This window comes from Leucoraja erinacea, chromosome 21 (assembly GCF_028641065.1).
Source record: "Leucoraja erinacea ecotype New England chromosome 21, Leri_hhj_1, whole genome shotgun sequence".
NCBI lineage: Eukaryota > Metazoa > Chordata > Chondrichthyes > Rajiformes > Rajidae > Leucoraja > Leucoraja erinaceus.
Window position 1 is genome coordinate 17,614,104 of NC_073397.1, and position 21,360 is coordinate 17,635,463.

Here is a 21,360-nt window from a genome sequence, read left to right on the forward strand (position 1 = left end):
ATAACTTGTGAAATATAACATCAAATCTGAAGGAAAGTTTATAGGAAACACAAAAGTGAGTAAGGTGGTGCAAAAATATTAGTGCTACCATGTACCGTTTTTAGATACCAGCACAATCACACGCACACACACACACACTTACACTTTTAATACTATACTGGACCAACTGGGATCCATTGAGTCCCTGTCACACGGGAGGCCTGGTACCCCAACGCAATATTCCACCACTAACCCATAGCCCCCAGGGGAGGGCCCCCAACTCAACCCGTTCCCCTACTTAAGATTCCACCACTCCCCTGCCTCCCCCACCACTAGACTTTTAAAAAATCCAATTGAACTTACCTGCCTGCCGCAGCACTTCCAATTGCAATACCAATTCACCCTCCCCCTCCAGTCAAGCACTTACTGCCAGGAGCTGGAGTAAGTAACATTGTTGCAAATGTCGGGTGGAGGACTGTGAGATCCCATTGTGACGTTATTGCTCCTGTTCAGGTGAAAACTTGGTGGAAGGACAGAGTGTTTCTGGATTGCAACTTTCTATGGAAGTGTGTTGCAAGCTGGGCCAGCAAGAATTTAGCAGTAAAAACCATTATAGAGCAGAGCAAGATGCGCCACTCTGCAAAAAAAGCGTAGTATGACATGGGTATGACATGACGCCATTTTATTGAGCTGCAATTTACAATAATATTAATAAAATTTACAATAATATTAACTAAATATGTGAAGTGATCGATGCTATATAAAACACTGTTCCCTACAACACTGATTACACCAAAGATGATAGAGCGGATCAATCTTTGGAACGGATTACACCAAAGATACTAGAGGAGCATTGCCCGCTGCCTCGGGAGCGCCGACTGTGACATTTTTTTTGCAAGCTTTAGAACCAATAGACATTTTTTTTGCAAGCTTTAGAACCAATAGACATTTTTTTTGCCAGCTTTAGAACCAATAGAGACATTTTTTGCAAGCTTTAGAACCAATAGACATTTTTTTTTGCAAGCTTTAGAACCAATAGACATTTTTTGCAAGCTTTAGAACCAATGGAGACACTTTTTTGCAAGCTTTAAAACCAATAGAGACATTTTTTGCAAGCTTTAGAACCAATAGACATTTTTTTTGCAAGCTTTAGAACCAATAGACATTTTTTTTGCAAGCTTTAGAACCAATAGACATTTTTTGCAAGCTTTAGAACCAATAGACATTTTTTGCAAGCTTTAGAACCAATAGAGACACTTTTTGCAAGCTTTAGAACCAATATACATTTTTTTGCAAGCTTTAGAACCAATAGACATTTTTTGCAAGCTTTAGAACCAATAGACATTTTTTTGCAAGCTTTAGAACCAATAGACTTTTTTTGCAAGCTTTAGAACCAATAGACACTTTTTTGCAAGCTTTAGAACCAATAGACACATTCTGCAAGCATTTTAGAACCACTAAGGGCGCTTACATTTGAGTAGACATGTGTTCAGTGTTATTCACAGCTCAGAGAAATGTGACCCTCTGCCTTCCTCCATCTTGAAGAGTGAGTGAGGCACACCACTTCCTGGTTTTATACTCCCTCCCCCCTGCCGCCAGCGGGGGCAGCAGAGAGAATGGGGAATTTTGTAAAAACATTAATATCTCTGTCTTTTTTAATCGACGGGAAAAATCCTCGGCACACATGCGGCGGAGGGGGGCTCTGAGCAAGGTGACCAAAAATGACGGCCGTAGGTGGCGGCGTTCTCTCGGAAATCGCAGCACAGATGGCGAAAAACCGGTCAAGAACAGACTTTTAGTAATATAGAAGAAAGACTAGACAAAGTGGGACCCGTTAGGTCCCCCAATGTGGGGGGCAGGGGAGCGGCATCACATGGGCAGACTGGTCCCCAAACATAATATTCCACCACTCACCCATCAAGTTCAAGTTCAAATTTATTGTCACAGTGATATTTGGGTTGCCATACAGCTATACGAATAAAAATAACACAACAGACGATAGAATTTAACATGAACATCCCCACACAGCAGAATCAGCGTTTCCCACTGTGAGGGAAGGCAATAAAGTTCAGTCATCTTCCTTGCCCACAACTGCGCAGGCGCGGCCCCCCACATACACACTAACCCCCCACAATGAAAACCTCCTCCCCCCCACAAGGAAAATTCTGGAAATGAAACTTCTCCCCTATTCCACCCCCCCACAATGAAAACCCCCAAATGGGTGGGGGGGGGGGGGGCCACGTCGGCGCTGACCTCCCCCCATCCCACCCTCCCACAAGGAAATCCTTCCCACGTGGGGGGGGGGGGGGGGGGGGGGGTGCCTCAGAGGAAAGCTCTGGAATCTTTTTTTGAAAAACGTCAATCAATCCTTCCCACGTGAAAACCCCCACCCGCCATGGAGACCTAAATCTTTGAATAAAGTCAATGTCTATGAAAACCACAATGTTTTTTTTTGCTTTTTTAAACTCAAACACCCCCAACTCAAAATGAAAACGAAATATAAGCTAAACACAATCAATCCTTCCCACGTGAAAACCTCTGCTCCCCTATGGAGACACTCCGGTCTGGAAAAGCCGCGCTGAGGATCGGTGGGGTGTCATTTTGATGCCAGTCAAGTAAACAAGGGAGGAGCGGAGCAAGTGGGGGCTCCGTTTTATTTTTTTAAGTTAAAAATGTCAATAATTTCCCCCTATTCCACCCCCCCCCCCTCCTTCCCACAATGAATACCGGAGACAGCCCCCCCCCACCCCAAGCCAATCACTTCCATCACCCCCACAAGGAAATGTTGTGACGACATAGCTTGAACTGCCAGCAACTGCCAGCATGTGGACTGGAAGACTGGTAATGGCAGGTCCCATTACAATGTCATAGCTCTAATTGCCACACTGCTGAATCTTTCTCAAACTGGATTCCCATCCCACCCCCCCACATGGAAAATTCTGGAAATGAAACCTCTCCCCTATTCCATCCCTCCCCCCCCCCCACCCCCCACAATGAAAATCCCCATGTGGACGTCTCCCGCATCTCACACCCCCACCCCCCCCCCCCCCCACAAGGAAAATTCAGGGTTTTATTTTAGTAAAGGAAAGTTCTCCCCAAGAATCTGTTTAAAACGGAAGATGTAACCAGAGTGAAGTGGTCGTGGTCTAGCACGATATCACACGATATAACGGGGGGGGGGGGGGGGGGAGGGGTAGATAAAGAGTTCCCACGGTACTCGACATTTCTGTTATTTGTGCGAGTGACTTGTCCGTCTCCCGAGCTTTCCCGTTAAATCTCGAATGAACATTGTGAACTGTCAAGTGTAATAAAATCATCACGTGGCACAAATGATGTCACTTTTTTTTTCACACACTATAACTATCCTCCCTTGGTTGAATTGGCTCATTTGGAGACATGCCTATACTAAGTAGTTTCGAGTACAGGATGGTGTTTTTTTTCATTGACGCGCTGTATGCAGCAGCCCACTATGTGCATCACTTGCGTGAAGGCAGAAGGATGAGAATGATTAAAAAGAGGAATTAAGAGGTAGCCGACCACAGGAACACTACTGCATGTTAGCAGAAATGCATAGCAAATAAGCTGACTTTCTAGTGTTGTCCTCTGAAAAGTGCTTCCTATAAGATGTTCGTCCGCAAAACCTGCCAATTAGCACATTGCATTGTCCCTTTTAATGCCTGAGTTTGGGCTTGTTGCGGAGGTTAATTAATATAATGTGTTTAAAATAATCTAGCGTGCCTCATTTGTTGATTTTCGTGTTTGCGAGGCCCTTTTATAGACAAATGTTTGGTGTGATGCACCTTCTCTCAATATGTGCAAGTCGTCTTTTTATATTGTCAAATAGGAATAAAGACTTTGTCTCACATTTACCGTGCTGATTGGCTTATTTTATTTTCTACCAAGAGGTGAAACTTTCAAATGTTTAAATTGCTCACCAATTGATGGACCTGAACACTCAAAAATGAAAATAAATGAAAATGTGATTATATCACCTCCCTTCAACTATTTTGTGTTTCAGCATGAGAGGGATTATAACATTAGAGACATTCATCTTGTAGTGATGTGTTAATGAAGAATTGCAGACATCAAGCTGATAGTAAAAAATATCTTTATTTAACAATGAGGTAAACAAGCACTGACAATCAAACTGCTGAGGTAAAAGCTTTATCACACTTCAGGCTATCATAAAATGTGGAGCCACCAACAGAAAAAAAGTAATGCCCAAGAGGAAAAGACACACATATTAACATACAGACATTTATAAAGGACTCTAGATGTCACACCAAATGTTGAGTGGCCAACAACTAAAATAAACTAAAACTCAAACGGTTACTTAAACATCACATAAATAATTCTCAACGTCCGAGGGTTAACTGGAGTCATTGAAGTCAGCGAAACAATCTGCCCCTTCTTGAAATGGTGTTTGTGCACGGCCCTCTCCGTAAACAAAAGGCAAAGGTGAATTTCTAGCAGGCTGCTGTTCTGTAAACATCAGTGGTGATGGTGAGTGTCTCTAGAAGGAAATTAAGAAGTCCATGTGAAAATTTTCTCACGGACCATAAAATTGCGGGACCTTTCATTAAAGTCCCTTTTAAACATTTGAGTTCTTTTCTTGAATCTCATTAAGATAACTCATGAATAAGTTGTTGTCCATATGCGGATGCAAATCTTTATTTTTAAAATTCAATCACAAAACACAATTGTTTATCTGTTCAGCACGGAATGGTGTATGTGTTCCCATTGCACGCGGCAATCCATGTCCTATCTGTATACTGTATACAATGAGGTGGGACGTCCTCGATGGACACATGTTCCATTGGCGATATTGAGAACACCTTTTTTTACTCACCTTCTGTCCCCTTTGTCCATTCGCAGGAGTTCCCACGATAACCGCAAGAGTTATTATGGATATCGCACTGGCCATTACGTTCATAAAATGTTGCAATGCTCAACCACAAGTGTACAAGTCACTCCTGGAGAAATTCAAGCTTGCTTGAATTTTCTCCCGAGTCACCAAGTTACACTATTACCTGCCGTTAGCGCCACGGTGGTCCACGAATGCCGTACTGTTATCGCACGAGGTTCCCACGATGTTAAACTCTGGTTACCTCTTGCATCAAGTCGCCCCGTGAGAAAGGGGTTTTAGGCTGGCAGATTCTTTCCCTGAGGGACATTTGCTGTGAAGGACTCAGTGTTCTGGGACTGCAACATTATAGCCAGTAGGGCATTGTGACGTCATAACTGCCCAACTGCCAGTCTCTCTCTGTCTCTATCAATCCTTCCCACGTAGAGGGGGGGGGAGGCAAAAATCTCACTCTCTCCCTACTCCCCTTGAAGCTGCTGATCCCATTGTCTCGGTCACCTCTCGCTCCCTCTCCTTTTCCCTTCCCTCAGTCACTCCCTCCCTTACCTCTGCCCTTTCACACTCCCCCACAATGTTTAAATAACATTTATTCTCCTCCAATTCCCCACTCCGTCAACTCTCATAGCTTGTGTATTGACAGAAGGGATCACATTGCGATGTCATTTGTCGATGTCGGAATGTTCACGGCAGCTTGTATAAATGAGATATCATTGTGATTGGAGGACTGGAAGCTGCCAGAAACGTCTTGTCAGTTATTATTCTCAAAGTTGGCTTTTTTAAATCTTTAAATATCAATAATGTGAAATATATCATCAAATCTGAAAGAAACCTGATCAGATCGACGACGACGACAAACACACACACACACACACACACACACACACACACACACACACACACACACACACACACACACACACACACACACACACACACACACACACACACACACACACACACACACAACACAAACAAGACAAGACTTTTAATAGTATACTAGACCAAGTGCAGATTTGGGTCTGCTCCCCCAACGTAGCTGTGGTCCTCCAACTCAAGCGGCTCAGGAATCAGCAGCGCGGCTGTTTTTAAATGGCGTCTTTGAGGCAAGTTGCGGGCGCCAGCAGCCATTATGGTCGCTGGCCAGCAGGAGGCGACAAAATGAGTTAATTAAAAATGTGTAGATAAACACGACAAAATTTAATGAGGAGTGGATACTTGGAATGAAAAGTGAAATCTCTACCGAAAAAATGGGAAAAAACTCGGCGTCTCTGGGTCTGACGTTGGCGTAGCAACGAATCAAAGGTTAGCACCCACAGGCTGGCAACCACAAGTCAGGCAGAAAGCCAGCAGGCACACAGTTTTAATATTATATAGGTAGATGGATAGATAGATGTCCTGAAATGGAACAATGACATTCTTACTTCTCTGGACCTCCGTAGGTTGCAGGAAGATCTGATAGAAGTATGTAAAATTATGAGAGGCATAGATAGGGTAGACAGTCAGAACATTTTTTGCAGGATGGAAATAACAAATGAAAGAGGGCATAGGTCTAAAGTGAGAAGGGAAAAGTTTAAAGGACATGGCAGGGGCAAGTCTTTTACAAAGAGGATGGTGGGTGCCTGTAAAACACTGCCAGAGTTGATGGGGGAAGCAGATACAATAGTGGTGTTTCAGAGACTATGGAATGGCATAATGGATATGCAGAGAATGAAGGAATTTGGATTATGTGCAGGCAGATATGTGTTGGTCTTGGCATCATGTTCGACACAGACCTTGCCGGCCGAAGGCCTGTTCCTGTGCTGTACTGTTCTATGTTTTATGATGTACAGATGCTGTATAACCACAGTGCTTCATCTCACAAAGGGTTAACTGTCTGATAACCAGTGAACAGTTGCAAAGTTAATTATCAAAAACATTCTTTAAAAACTGAGCGATCACGAGCATGAAGCAAGATGCTACTAATTAACAGGATCCAAGACTGTCTTGTGACCAAAGCTCCATTGATGATTTTATTAAGTTATTACAGGCCTTAGGCATGTGTCATGTGAGTTTAATCAAGTCCAGCTATGCAGATGGGACGATTAGATCACATGTGAAGTGCATCGGGCAGAAAGGTCTTCAGGAAACACATGAGGCACATGATTTACTAGAATGGCCACTGTCACATTGTGTGTTCCAGCTCCCTGCCCTTCCAAGGCTGCACAGTGGACAGCTGGTAGAGCCTATGCTTCACAGCAGCAGAGACTCGGGTTCAATCCCAACCTCGGGTGCTGTCTGTGTGTGTGGAGTTTGCACGTTCTCCCTGGGGGTTTCGTCCGGGTGATCCAGTTTCCTCCCACATGTCAAAGGCATGCAGGTTAATTGGCCCTCTGTAAATTGTCTCTAGTGTGTAGGGAGTTGTTGGGAAAGTAGGAACAACACAGAACTAGTGTGAACGGGTGATTGATGGTCGGTGTAGACTCGATGGGCCGAAGGGTTTGTTTCCACGCTGTATCTCTAAACTAAATTAAGAAAAAGATTACAGGTGGTGGGTGTGGAGTCAGGATTCAAGAGTTTAATTGTCTTAGGTACTGACAATGACATATTTATTTGCAGCACCAATGAAGGTTTGAAAACACAGTACACATAGATAATATAGAATATATATATATTTATAAAAATATAATAAACAATAACAGTAGGCCATTCAACCCTTCGAGCCAGCAACGCCATTCAATATGATCATGGCTGATCATCCACAATCAGTGCCTCTAGCGTGTCCAATCCCTTAATCATCTTATATGTTTCAATAAGATATCCTCTCATCCTTCTAAATTCCAGTGTATACAAGCCCAGCCGCTTCATCCTATCAACATGTGACAGTCCAGCCATCCTGTGATTAAATTTGTGAACCTACGCTGCACTCCCTCAATGGCAAGAATGTCCTTCCTCAAATTTGGAGACCAAAACTGCACATAATACTCAAGTCAAGTCAAGTCAAGTCAAGTCAAGTTTATTTGTCACATACACATACGAGATGTGCAGTGAAATGAAAGTGGCAATGCTCACGGACTTTTGTGCAAAAGACAAACAACAAAACAACCAAACAAATTATAAACACAATCATAACACACATATTCTTTTACATAATAAATAATTGAAGGAAAAACATTCTGTAGAGTTAGTCCCTGGTGAGATAGGCGTTTACAGTCCGAATTGCCTCTGGGAAAAAACTCCTTCTCAACCTCTTCGTTCTCACCGCATGGCAACGGAGGCGTTTGCCTGACCGTAGCAGCTGGAACAGTCCGTTGCAGGGGTGGAGGGGTCTCCCATGATTTTGTTTGCTCTGGAGTTGCACCTCCTGTTGTATAGTTCCTGCAGGGGGGTGAGTGAAGTTCCCATAGTGCGTTCGGCTGTGATCTCACTAGGGCCCTGTACAACTGCAGAATGACCTCTTTGCTCCTATACTCAATTCTTCTTGTTATGAAGGCCAACATGCCATTAGCTTTCTTCACTGCCTGCTGTACCTGCATGCCTACTTTCAGTGACTGATGAACAAGAAACCCCATATCTCTTTGTAGTTCCCCTTTTCCAAACTTGACACCATTCAGATAATAATCTGCCTTCCTGTTTTTGCCACCATAGTAGATAACCTCACATTTATCCACATTAAACTGTACCTGCCATGCATCTTCCCACTCACCCAACCTGTCCAAGTCACCCTGCATCCTCATAGCATCCTCCTCACACTTCACACTGCCACCTGGCTTTTATTTCTTGAAACAAAATTCAAGAAATAAACAACCCCAATAATAGTGCAAAAAAAAAGTATTTAGTCCGACCAAAGACAGTCCATAGTTCATGGTTGAGGTTGGTGTTGTGCAGTGTTCAAGAGCCTGATGGTTGGGAAGAAGATATTCTTAAATCTGGTGGTCACTGTTTTCAGACTCCTGTACCTTCTTCCCAATGGTAGGAGCGAAAGGAGAGTGTGGCCAGGGTGGTGTGGGTCCTTGATCATGCCTTTTTACCTCTCGTAGATCCCTATAATGGTGGGGAGGTCAGTAACCATGATGGAGTCTGAAGAAGGGTCCTGACCAGAAATGTCAGCTATCCTTTCTCTACAGAGACGCTGAGTTACTTGAGCACCTTGAGTATATCTTTGAGACTAGGAACTAACTGGATGGCTCTTTGTAGATGTTGACATGGGCTAAATAAAACATAATTATTCCCCATCTATGTAACCTAACTTAGCAGTACAACTGGGAAAAACTGTATCTTGGGACCAATATATCCAATATACGTTACTAGATATACATTTCATTCAAATCCTTGAGGCATGTTGAACCATTTATGAGCTACTAAGTTTTAGTAATTCTAATGCTGCAGGAAATGTGGCAAGCAAATTGAATTAGCATGCTCTGTGAACAAAGAGACATTGAGGATAATCTATTTTCATGGTGTATTGCATGAATAGATGGTACTGTATTTCTTTCACATTCTCTCTTTAATGGCCCTTCCAAATAAGAGCATTCCTTCCCTTTTTTCCCTTCTCCCTGCATCCCGTTCCCTTCCACCCACGCCAGATCCCTCCCTTTGGTTCAACAGTCATTCCCTATCTTCCTTCTTATCAGAGAGCGACACAAAGTGCTGGAGTAACTCAGTGGGTCAGGCAGTATTTCTGGAGAAAATGAATAGGTGACATTTCGGGTCGGGACCTTTTTTGAAGCTGTCTTTGGTATAAACCAGCATCTGCAGCTGATTTTTATCACATGTTATTCTTCCTTCCTGTCAGATTCCACATCCGCCCCCTTCTGTCTCCACTTCACCTCCAGTCTCACTTACTATCTCCACCCACCCCTCACTGTATCCACCTATCATTGTTGTTCCTCACCTTCCACCCATAACCTCTCTCTCCCAGCTTTCTCCCCTCTTCTCTATGTCTGAAAGAGCCCCCGACCCAAAATGTCACATGTCCTTTTCCTTCCACACATGCTGCCTAGTCTGCTAAGTTCCTCCACCACTTATTTGTTTTACTCAAGCTCATAGCATCTGTGGTTTGTCATGTCTACGGCGTACCCTCAACTCCGTATATGAGAGCCTGCCAAGGTCTTGCACTCACACCCTTGGAGATGCTGAATCGTTTCTCAAATGACCAGTGAATGCATTACTATTTTTAGCTTAGTTTAGAGATACAGCACAGAAACAGGGCCATCAGCCCACCAAGTCCTCAACGGCCAGCTAACTCCTTACACTAGCACTATCCTGCACATTAGGGACAATTCTATAATTTTTACCAAAGCCATTAACCTACAAACCTGTTAGTCTTTGGGATGTGTGAAAAAACCAGAACACCTGGAGAAAACCCACGCTGGGGAGAACGTACAAACTCTGTGCTGGAGTAAAGCGTCGGGTCAGGCAACTTCTCTAAAGAACATGGACAGGTGACATTTTGGGTCGGGACACTTCTTGTAGGAGCAGTGTGTAAATGTCTGGGTAGTTTTGTGGAGAGAGAATATATTCCAAAGAGTTCTGACATCATTATTTCTGGGAGGTGTAAAAAGGTTAGAGACTAGAAAAGTAAAAATGTGAAAACTGTGAAGCACAGAAAGACCTTGATGTGTATGTCCATGGTTTTATTGATTTTCATCTACACATCACAAAGGGTTAACAATCATTTTCATTGCTCATTATTCTTTTACCTTCTCAATTCATACCCTGTCTTGCAAGGGAAAAAAATTGACTGAATGTAACCATTCATCTCTCCACCCAAAAAATGACAAATTATATACTTACATCAGCTTGCTCGAGCCAATCATGATGCCAAACCCGAACGCCAATTGTAACTCAAGCCTCCTTTGAAATATAAATTGAAATCATGGATGACGTTTGAGTGAGCATTTACACAGTGAACATTGTACTCTGTTAATGAATTGACCAAGAGAAGCACTCCGTCAAAGAACTGAACGAGACTACTTGGGATCTGAGACGATGCATTCTGCAGATATAATTTGGTAAGATGTTTTTTTGGCCGATACATTGTTCCAGACAATTGGGCAGAGAAGTGGCAAATGGAATTTCCTACAATGAATTATTAAATAATCCTTTTGGGAAGCTGCAGCAAGGCAAGTGCTGCAGGACGGCACAGTGACAGAGTTGCTGCCTTACAGCGCCAGAGACCTGGGTTCGATCCTGATTACAGGTGCTGTCTGTACAGAGTTTGTACGTTCTCCCTGTGACCATGTTGGTTTCCTCTGGGTGCTACGGTTTCCTCCCACGTTCCAAAGACATGTGGGTTTGTAGGTTAATTGGCTTCCGTAAATTGTCCCTAGAATGTAGGATAGAACTAGTGTACGGGTAATCGCTGGTTACGATTACCCGTGCACTATCCGTACACTACGTCACTCATCCTTTGTCTCCAAAATTGCTCCCTGACCCGCTGGGTTACTTCAGCACTTTGTGTTTATCTTAGGCGTAAAGTACGCTTGCCTTGATTGGTCAGAGCTTTGAGTCTAAGACAGACACAGTCACACAAAGTGCTGGAGTAACTCAGCAGGTCAGGCAGCATCACTGGAGAAAAAGGATGGGTCAGATTTCGGGTTGGGACCCTTCTTCAGACTCATCCTTTGTCTCCAGAGATGCTGCCTGACTGGCTGAGTTACTCCAGCACTTTGTGTCTATCTTCGGTAGAAAGTTCCCTTCTACAGATTGAGTATGTCAGGAAGTCAGAAGCCTGAGAACAGAGGGCAAGAAGCTGTTCCTGAGGCTGGTGGTGTGCGCTTTCAAGCTTCTGTATCTTTTGTCGGACGGGATCAGGGAGAAGAAGGAATGAGAGATGCAGGAGAGAAGAAGAATGGGACAAGTCTTTGATTATATTAAAGGTGGACACAAACTGCTGGAGAAACTCAACGGATCAGACAGTAACTCTGGAGAATATAGATAGGCGACACTTTGGGTCAGGACCTGATTATGTTCGCAGCTCTCCCAGAGTAGATGGAGTCGGTGGTGGGATGGCTGGTCTGTTTGATGGACTGGGCTACAATGAGTAGAAATGAATCCGACAATACCTTATTCACTCAACAAATATTATTGGTTCCACACAATTGTAAAATGTGGATGCTCGCAAATTTCTTGAAGTGGCTTTCTGGGGAAATAATATCACATTCTGTTTGCCCTCGATGAGTTAATAACTGTGTGGATTGTTTCAGTTACGAGACATATCTGGAGACAACAGAATGGTTGTTGGCAAGGACCAAACATCGACCAAAGGTTGCAATAATCTGTGGCTCGGGATTAGGAGCTCTTGCTGAGACACTCACCGATCAGGAGACCTTCAAGTACACAGATATTCCCAACTTCCCGAAAAGCACAGGTACGGAAATCACGGACTCATTCAAACATTTGCTACAGGTGAAACTCATTGAAACTGATAGAATAATGAAAGGCCAGGATAGAGTGAATGTGGAGTGGATCTAGGACCAGAGGGCATAGTCTCAGAAGAAAGGGATGTCAAGAGTCAAGAATGTATTATTGTCAGATGTCCAAATAACGGAACAATGAATTTCTTACTTGTTGCAGCACTACAGACATGTAGCATAGTACCTGTACTGTGTAAAATCCGTAATAACATAAAAAGTTCAGTGTATATTTGTGTGTGTGTGTGTATATATATATATATATATATATATATATATATGTATATATATGAAAGCAAACAAATAACCAAACAACAATAATGCAAAGTTAAAAATAATGTCCCTAAGTCTATGTGAGGTTGTAGTGTTTAATAGCCTAATGAATGCAGGGAAGAAGCTGTTCTTGAACCTAAATCTTACAGCTTTCAGGCTCCTATACTTTCTTCCCAATGGCAGGAGTGAAATGAGATCATGGCCAGGGTGGTGTGGGTCTCCGATGATGCTGGCTGCCTTTTTGAGGCAGCGACTCCTGTAGATCTATCAATGGTGGGGAGGTCAGTACCCATGATGGACTGGGTTCAACACATTTTACCTTTAGATGAGGAGGTGGTTCTTTAGCCAGAGGGTGGTGAATCTGTGGAATTCATTGCCACAGACAGAGTGGAGGTCAAGTCTTTGGGTATTTTTAAAGCTGAGATTAATAGATTTTTGATTAGTAAGGGCGTCAAAGGTTATGGGGAGAGGGCAGAAGAATCTCTAAAATAAAACAGAAACCACTGATGATTGGCTTCTGTTTGTTCAGCGCAAGGACATGCTGGTCAACTAGTCTTTGGAGAACTGAAGGGGAAGACATGCGTATGTATGCAGGGACGTTTCCACATGTTCGAAGGTTACACGCTCACAAAGGTAAAGGCAACATCTGATACCTGCTGTGTTTAAACTATTCCTTGCATTAAACCTTGGCGCAAGTGACAATAAACTAAACTAAACCAGCTCCTCAAGTTAACTGGCCTCTATAGCAAGAGGGCATCAAGATATATTTAAACAAAATCCTTCATGGAGGTGATTGTCATTCAGTCCAATAGATTCTGTGTTCCTCCAACACTTTCACAATAGAAAGAACCATAATACACCACACCCCAGGACAATGGTGAGTATGGTGGACCAAAAATTGTAGCGCTATCGTGTACCATTTTGGCGTAATTTCAGGATCATCTGGACAGACAGACAGATAAACAGACAGAAACAGACATAGAAACAAACAAGATGAGAGTTTTAATAATATATAGCTAGATGACCTAGTTGCTTCATTAATGTGTATTTTGCTCCCCGTTTACCCCAAGGTAACTTTCCCTGTCCGGGTTTTCCGACTGCTGGGGGTTAAAGTCCTGATTGTGACTAATGCGGCCGGATCGATTGCGGATGATTACAACACAGGAGACATCATGATCATCAAGGATCACGTTAATCTGCCGGGGATGGCAGGGCAGCATCCTCTCCGGGGACCCAATGATGAAAAGTACGTCACCATGCCTTTCAACACAAGAGAGGGGTGTCCATCCGAATATGAGAGAGGCTAAAAAGTGAAAGGGCGTGGGTGGGTTGTTAAGTGAAATTGGAGAATTCAATGTTCATACCGTTGGGTTGTAAGCTACCCAAACGGAATATGAGGTTCTGTTCCTCTAGTTTGTGCGTGGCCTTACTCTGGCAATGGAGGAGGCCCAGGAGTCCATTGCCAGGTTTTAGTGCCATTTTCACGTCCCTCTCCTCACCCGGCCACTCGGAGCCTTCATGCCCCAGGGACACCTCTTGCGGCTGATCTTGAGGGTGCGAAAAGTAAGATCCCGGGTTCCTTCTTACCGGCCCTTGTCCATCATCCTCGGCTGTTGCCAAATCCCTCTTTGGTTCCCAGTCTTCAGGGACTAGCAGGGGCCGGGCTCAGCAGCTTCCCTCTCTCAGTTCCCTGCTGTCGGGGTTTGACCATGGCTCGCTGGGACTAGGAAGTAATCCAGGTGTTCTTTTTTGTAGGTTTGGTTGCCGCTTCCCCTGCATGTCTGATGTATACGACAGGGCACTGGGCAAGTTGGCTCTGGATATAAGCACTGAGCTGGACTGCGCTAATTTAGTGCATCATGGGGTATACTGCATGGTTGGCGGCCCCAGCTTCGAGACAATAGCTGAAGCACGTTTTCTTCACAAGTTCGGAGTTGATGTTGTGGGTAAGAATTTTTATGCAATAGCCACAGAGCCATACAGCACGGAAACAGGCCCTTCTGTCCAACATACCATGCCGCCAAGATACCCCATCTAAGATAATTTAATTTGCCCACGTTTGGTCCATATCCCACTAAATCTTTCCTATCCCTGTACCGGTCCAAGTGTTTTTTAAATGCTGTTATAGTATCTGCCTCAACTACATTCTCCAGCATTATGACTATAACCAGTATCTGCAGTGACTTGTGTATATCTCCTCTGGCAGCTCGTTCTATATATTCACCTATGTGAAAAGGTTGCTTCTTCAGGTTCCTATTGAATCTTTCCCCTCTTACCGTAAACCTTTGTCCTCTGGTTCTTGATTCTCCTATCCCCCAAATTTGTGCACAATTCACTGAAGAAGGGTCCCCATCTGAAACAGTCCGAAGAAGGGTCCTGACCGGAAACGTTACCTATCCACATTTTTCAGAGATGCTGCCTGACCCGCTGAGTTACTCCAGGTAATAACCAGCACCTGTAGTTTCTTGTTATTATTTTATAGACAATAGACACGACAATAGACAATAGGTGCAGGAGTAGGCCCTTCTGCCCTTCGAGCCAGCACCGACATTCAATGTGATCATGGTTGATCATCCACAATCAGTACCCCGTTCCAGCCTTCACATATCCCCTGACTCCGTTATCTTTAGGAGCCCTATCAAGCTCTCTCTTGAAAGTCTCCAGAGAACCGGCCTCCACCTCCCTCTGAGGCAGAGAATTTCACAGACTCACAACTGTGAAAAAGTGTTTCCTCATCTCCGTTCTAAATGCCTTACCCCATATTTTTAAATGGTGGCACCTGTTTCTGGACTCCTCCAACATCGGGAACATGTTTCCCGCCTCTAGCGTGTCTAAACGCTTAATAATCTTATATGTTTCAATAAGATGCCCTCTCATCCTAAACTCCACAGTGTACAAGCCCAGCCGCTCGATTCTCTCAGCATATTACAGTCCCGCCATCCTGGGAATTAACCTTGTAAACCTACGCTGCACTCCCTCAATAGCAAGAATGTCCTTCCTCAAATTTGAGGACCAAAACTGCACACAATACTCCAGGTGTGGTCTCACTAGGGCCCTGTACAACTGCAGAAGGACCTCTTTGCTCCTATACTCAATGCCTCTTGTTATGAACGGCAACATGCCATTCGCTTTCTTCACTGCCTACTGCATGCTTACTTTCAGTGACTGATGAACAAGGACCCCCAGATCCTATTGTACTTCCCCTGTTCCCATTTTGACACAATTTAGATAATAATCTGCCTTCCTGTTTTTGCTACCAAAGTGGATAACCTCACATTTATCCACATTAAACTGCATCTGCCATGCATCTGCCCACTCACCCAACCTGTCCAAGTCACCCTGCATTCACATAGCATCCTCCTCACAGTTCACACTACGTGTCATCTCTCAAATTTCACTAATGTCACTTTGAATCCCTTCATCTAAATCATTGATGTATATTGTAAATAGCTGCGGTCCCAGCACTGAGCCTTGCGGTACCCCACTAGTCACTGCCTGCCATTCTGAAAGGGAACCGTTAACCCCTACTCTTTCTTTCCTGTCTGCCAACCGATTTTCTATCCATGTCAGCACTCTATCCCCAAAACCATGTGCCCTCATTTTGCCCACTAAGCTCCTATGTGGGACCATATCAAATGCTTTCTGAAAGTCCAGGTAAACTACATCCACTGACTCTCCCTTGTCCATTTACCTAGTTACATCCTCAAAAAATTTCAGAAGATTATTCAAGCAATTTTCCCTTCTTAATTCCATGCTGACAGACCGATCCTGTTACCGCTATTTCATCTTTTGTGATTGACTCCAGCAGCTTCCCCACCACCGATGTCAGGCTAACTGGTCTATAATTCCCTGTTTTCTCTCTCCCGCCTTTCTTAAAAAGTAGGAATAACATTAGCTCCCCTCCAAACTGATCCTGATATAGAACGTTGGAAAATGAACACCAATGCATCCACGATTTCCTTAAGTACCCTGGGATGCAGACCATCAGGCCCTGGGGAATATCAGCCTTCAGTCCCATCAGTCTACCCAACACCATTTCCTGCTTAATGTGGATTTCCTTCAGTTCCTCCAACACCCCAGATCCTCTGGCCACTGGTACATCAGAAAGATTGTTTGTGTCCTCCTTAGGGACGACGGATCCAAAGTACCTGTTCAACTCATCTGCCATTTCCTTGCTCCCCATAATAAATTCACCTTTTTCAGTCTTCAAGGGTGCAAAGTTGGTCTTAACTAATTTTTTCCTCTTCATATACCAAAAGAAGCTTTTACAATCTTCCTTTATATTCTTGGCTAGCTTACCTTCGTACCTCATCTTTTGCCTTTTTGTCTTTTTAGTTATCTTCTGTTTCTCTTTAATCATTACCCAATCCTCTTGCTTCCCACTCATCTTTGCTCTGTTGTACTTCTTCTCTTTTATTTTTATACTGTCCCTGACTTCCCTTGTCAGCTACGGTCGGCCCTTACTCCCCTTTGAATCTTTCTTCAGTTATATTTGTCCTTTTGCTCAAATCACTTTAACCATAAATAATGCTTCAGCATATCTTTAACCTTGTGTAAATGTGGGGTGGCACAGTGGTGCAGCGGTAGAGCAGCTGCCTTAGAGCACCAGTGACCCAGGTTTGATTCTGACTACAGGTGCTGTCTGTACGGAGTTTGTACATTCTCCCTGTGATTGCGTGGGTTTCCTCCGGGTGCTCCGGTTTCCTCCCACATTCTAGAGATGTACAGGTCTGCAGGTTAATTGGCTTTGGTTGTAAATTGGCCCTAGTGTGTAGGATAGTGTTAGTGTACGGGGATCACTGGTCGGCGTAGACTCAGTGGACCGAAGGGCCTGTTTCCACTCTGTATCCCTAAACTAAACTAAACTAAACTATGCATTCTCCCACTCCCTACCGCCCCGCAGGAATGAGCACTGTTCCTGAAGTCACTGTGGCAAGACACTGCGGCCTGCGAGTGTTCGGCCTCTCGCTGATCACCAACAAAGTGACGAAAGAGTATAACAGCACTGAAGCAGTGGACCACAACGCTGTTCTGAGTATCGGCAAAATGAGGGCTGAAATGGTGCAACGCCTGATAATGGAGCTTGTGGGTCGCATGGAGGTGACATCCATGGGTGTGCAAGACATCCCAGGAGAATAAATATAGTAAAACTCCTATGCTACACCATCAGGTTTTTGAGAAATCCTGGGTCTCACAAAGCCTGCTGAATCACCCAGTTGCCAACCAATTTAACTCCCCTTCTCCCACATTGCTTATTTCCTCTTTTTTTTCTCTTTTCCCTGAACACCTTCGCTCAGTTTTCCAGGGCCTACTCGATCACCCAGTTGCTAAACACTAACTCCCCCTCCCTTTCCGATACTGACCTTTCTGTCCTGTGCCTCTTCCATTACCAGAGTGAGGCCACACACAAACTGGAGAAACCAGCATCTCATATTCCGCGTGGGTAACTTACAACCAAACGGTATGAACATTGGCGATCGACACAAAGTGTGGAAGTAACTCAGCGAGTCAGGCAGCATCCCTGGAGAAAAAGGATGGGTGATGATTTGAGTCGGGACCCTTCTTCAGACATTGAATTCTCCAATCTAGGTAACTCGTGCCCCATTTTATGTGTCTGCTTCTCTCCCACTATAATCAGTCTGAAGAGAGTTCTGACCCGAAATATTGCCTATCCAGGAACTCCAGAGAAACTGCCTGACCCACTGAGTTACATCAGCATTTTGTGTTCGACATGTGATTCCAGTATCTGCAGTTCCTTCTGACTGGGATCCCAGTTCCCATTCTGGCTTCAAATTGACCAGGAATCAATTTCCTGCAGTCCCCTTAAAATTATCAGGTTCATTAGGAAATTATAATACAATGTGACTAGATATAAAATAATAATTCGAGTCATACAGTGTGGAAACAGGCCCTTTGGCCCAACTTGCCCACATCCACCAACATGCCCCATCTACACTGGTCCCACCTACTACATGGGCCCATATCCCTCTAAACCTGTCCTATCCACGCACTGTTCCAAATGTTTCTTAAATGGTGCGATACTACCTGTCTCAACGACATCCTCTGGCAGCTCGTTTCATACACACACCACCACCCTGTGTGAAAAAATTACCCCTATTAAATCTTTCCCCCCGACCTTAAACCTATGTCCTCCGATTCTCGATTCCCCTACTCTGGGCAAGAGACTTGTGCTTCCATCCGATCTATTCCTCTCATGATTCCGTACACCTCTATGAGATCAACCCACATCCTCCAGCACTCCAAGAACAGAGTACTAGCCTGCTCAACCTCTCTCAATAGCTCAGGCCCTAGAGTACTGGCAACATCATAAATGATTAAAAATTGTAAGTGATTAGTTTGAACAACATCCAATAGTCCAGAAAATCTGCACTCCACCATCACTAAAGTCCCAAGTGTAGTGGATTATCTGAATTTTACTTGCGCTGTCGTTTTTGCAATACAATATATTTACATGTAACTGGAACGTAGTTTTAGATTGTTTCACTCTGGTGGCTGTTTGCACAGCTCTTTAAAAGTGTAATTGAAATTAAAAAAAATATTTTAAACCAATTATTTGTCACAGTTGATGAATTGCAAATTAACGCAACACGATTATACACATGGGATGAAAGCATTGCAGAGTGAAGAAATCATATTCTTGAAGAGGTCTATTATAGATGTGAGATCTCAGTAACATTTTTAGATTAACTGTGTATGAAAGGATTGTCGTGCAAAATTTATGATGGACATGGACTCAGGGAGAACATACAAATTTTGTATACAGACAGCACCCGTAGTTATGATGGAACCCAGGTCTCCGTAAGGTAGCAACTCCACTGCTGTGCCACTGTGCTGACCCTGCTGTTACTCTTATTTCCATTACATAAATTTGATATAAAGCAGGTGAAGAACTAGGGATTCATTTGCATTATACGGATTGAATGGGCTATAGTGTGATTTTGATGGGGAACTAGAGAGCCACTTAAAAGTCACTTTGGAACTAGGCATGCAAAAAAAAAAATCAGTTTTGGATTTAAACAGTATAGGGGAAAGAAGCTTGTTTCCTTGAAGTGACTAATTGAAAGATATGGCGTGGAAACGGGCCCTTCAACCCATCAAGTCAACCAATCACCTGTTCACACTAGCTCTTTGATATCCCACTAAGCCATCCACTCCTGACACAGTGTAGGCAATCTGCAGAGGCCAATTAACCTATAAACACACGTGTCTTTGGGATGTAGAGGGAAACCAGAGCACCAAGAGAAAACTCACGCAGTCACAGGGAGAACGTGGAACTTCACACAAACATCACCCGAGATCAGGATTGAACCAGGGTCTCTGTGAGGCAACAACTCTACACTGTGCCACCCTAAAGCAGACACCATTATCTCTTAAGAACACCCTAAGCCACTGTAATTAAAAAGTAATTGCATCCATGGTTACATGTACAACAAGACTCTATTAAATAACATATAGACCTTTAGTATTTTAGCTTAAAGTAGCAAAACAAACATATTTCTATAGGGAGGTTGCACGGCAGTCGAGATCACGACCCGTGACCCGTACTGTTGCATGCAACGTATTCTGGAGTACATATGGTGGACCCGTCTTCTGTCCCAGCATCTGGACTCCACGCTGTCTGGTTTCACACTTACAGACCCCGGGCCATCTGTCCCCTTGGTCGGGGGGGGGGGGGGGGGGAGTCGGGTGTCTCAGGGGATGGTTGGGGGGTTGGGGGTCGGGGGGGTGGTCGGAGGGGGGTCAGGGCGGTTTCGGGGTGATGGTCGGGGTGCAGTGCGGTCAGTGACTGTGGGTGGGCGGAGGGACCAGACTGTCCCCAACTCTGCTGCAGCTGACGGGGAAATAGGGGGGACACGTCCCTCCCATTTTTTGAGAGGTGGGGGACAATCCCCCCCCCCATGTTTTGTAATACGGATTTTGAAATTCGGTGAAAATAAATCTATTAAAATCTTCGCTTTCTGCGAGACAGTCTGGGGGTGTCACTGTTAAACCCGTGTTAAATGTCACTATTAACATCGTATTAACACAATGTGTCACCAATTGTGTTTTGTCCTTCAAGTATTACTGAAGGTATTCACGGAGAATTTCTTAAAACTGTCTGATGCGGGTACATTAACCATTGGATGTATTGGTGGATGGGAAAGATTTAAATGGGTCAGGTCATTAAGGACTCCAGTTGAACGGGTTTCCTGCCTGGCTTGCAGATAAGTCCCTCATTCACGGTAACTCACGTTATTTAATATATTTTCCCATCTCTCTCTCCCCCCTCCAAGGTTGGTTATTCTGTTTGCCTTTATTTGCTTCAGTTTTATTTGTTTGTGTTATTTATCACATTGTAGCTTTTGAAAGATTCAAGCGGGTATCAGACACTTTCATAAAATGTCCTAATCTTGTCCAACTAACAGCTGACAATTATCCCATTCCTTAGCTTGCATCTGAGGAAAATTTATTTCAAAACGCATTGATAGTTTACGATTATTTAAATAGTAAATGTAGCTTCAGAAGCGTTTTCATTTTGCATGTTAAAACCCACCTGAGAACCATGGGCGATTTTGCAATTTTACTGACAGATTTTTCACTTTTAAAACTCTTCATATAACAAATGAATAAAGATAAAAGTCAATAATGCCTTACTTATGATGAAATGCAGCGAGCAAACACGATAATTCCCGATATTTTGGATCTTTAACTCTCCACGACAAATGTCCGCTGATCACTTCCGCTGGTTTCGCACCTTCAGCTCCCTCTTGAATTTACCTTAGTTTCTATCTTTTTTTTGGACTGTAAATTTAGGTAGCTGTGCCTCACGGTCACCCCGACTGGCACAGTAAA

At 43.9% G+C, this 21,360-nt stretch overlaps 1 protein-coding gene across 1 annotated transcript in view; it reads left to right on the forward strand.

Moving 5' to 3' along the window:
* The window catches only part of pnp4a (purine nucleoside phosphorylase 4a), a 61,044-nt gene extending 41,967 nt beyond the window's left edge, over window positions 1-19,077 (forward strand). Inside the window, exons 2-6 of the mRNA XM_055652733.1 lie at window positions 12,003-12,191; window positions 13,037-13,140; window positions 13,578-13,753; window positions 14,263-14,453; window positions 17,411-19,077. Of these exons, the coding sequence (XP_055508708.1) occupies window positions 12,003-12,191; window positions 13,037-13,140; window positions 13,578-13,753; window positions 14,263-14,453; window positions 17,411-17,646 (896 nt within the window). The 3' untranslated portion in view covers window positions 17,647-19,077. The remainder of the gene's footprint in view (window positions 1-12,002; window positions 12,192-13,036; window positions 13,141-13,577; window positions 13,754-14,262; window positions 14,454-17,410) is intronic.
* The last annotated feature ends 2,283 nt before the right edge of the window (window positions 19,078-21,360 follow it).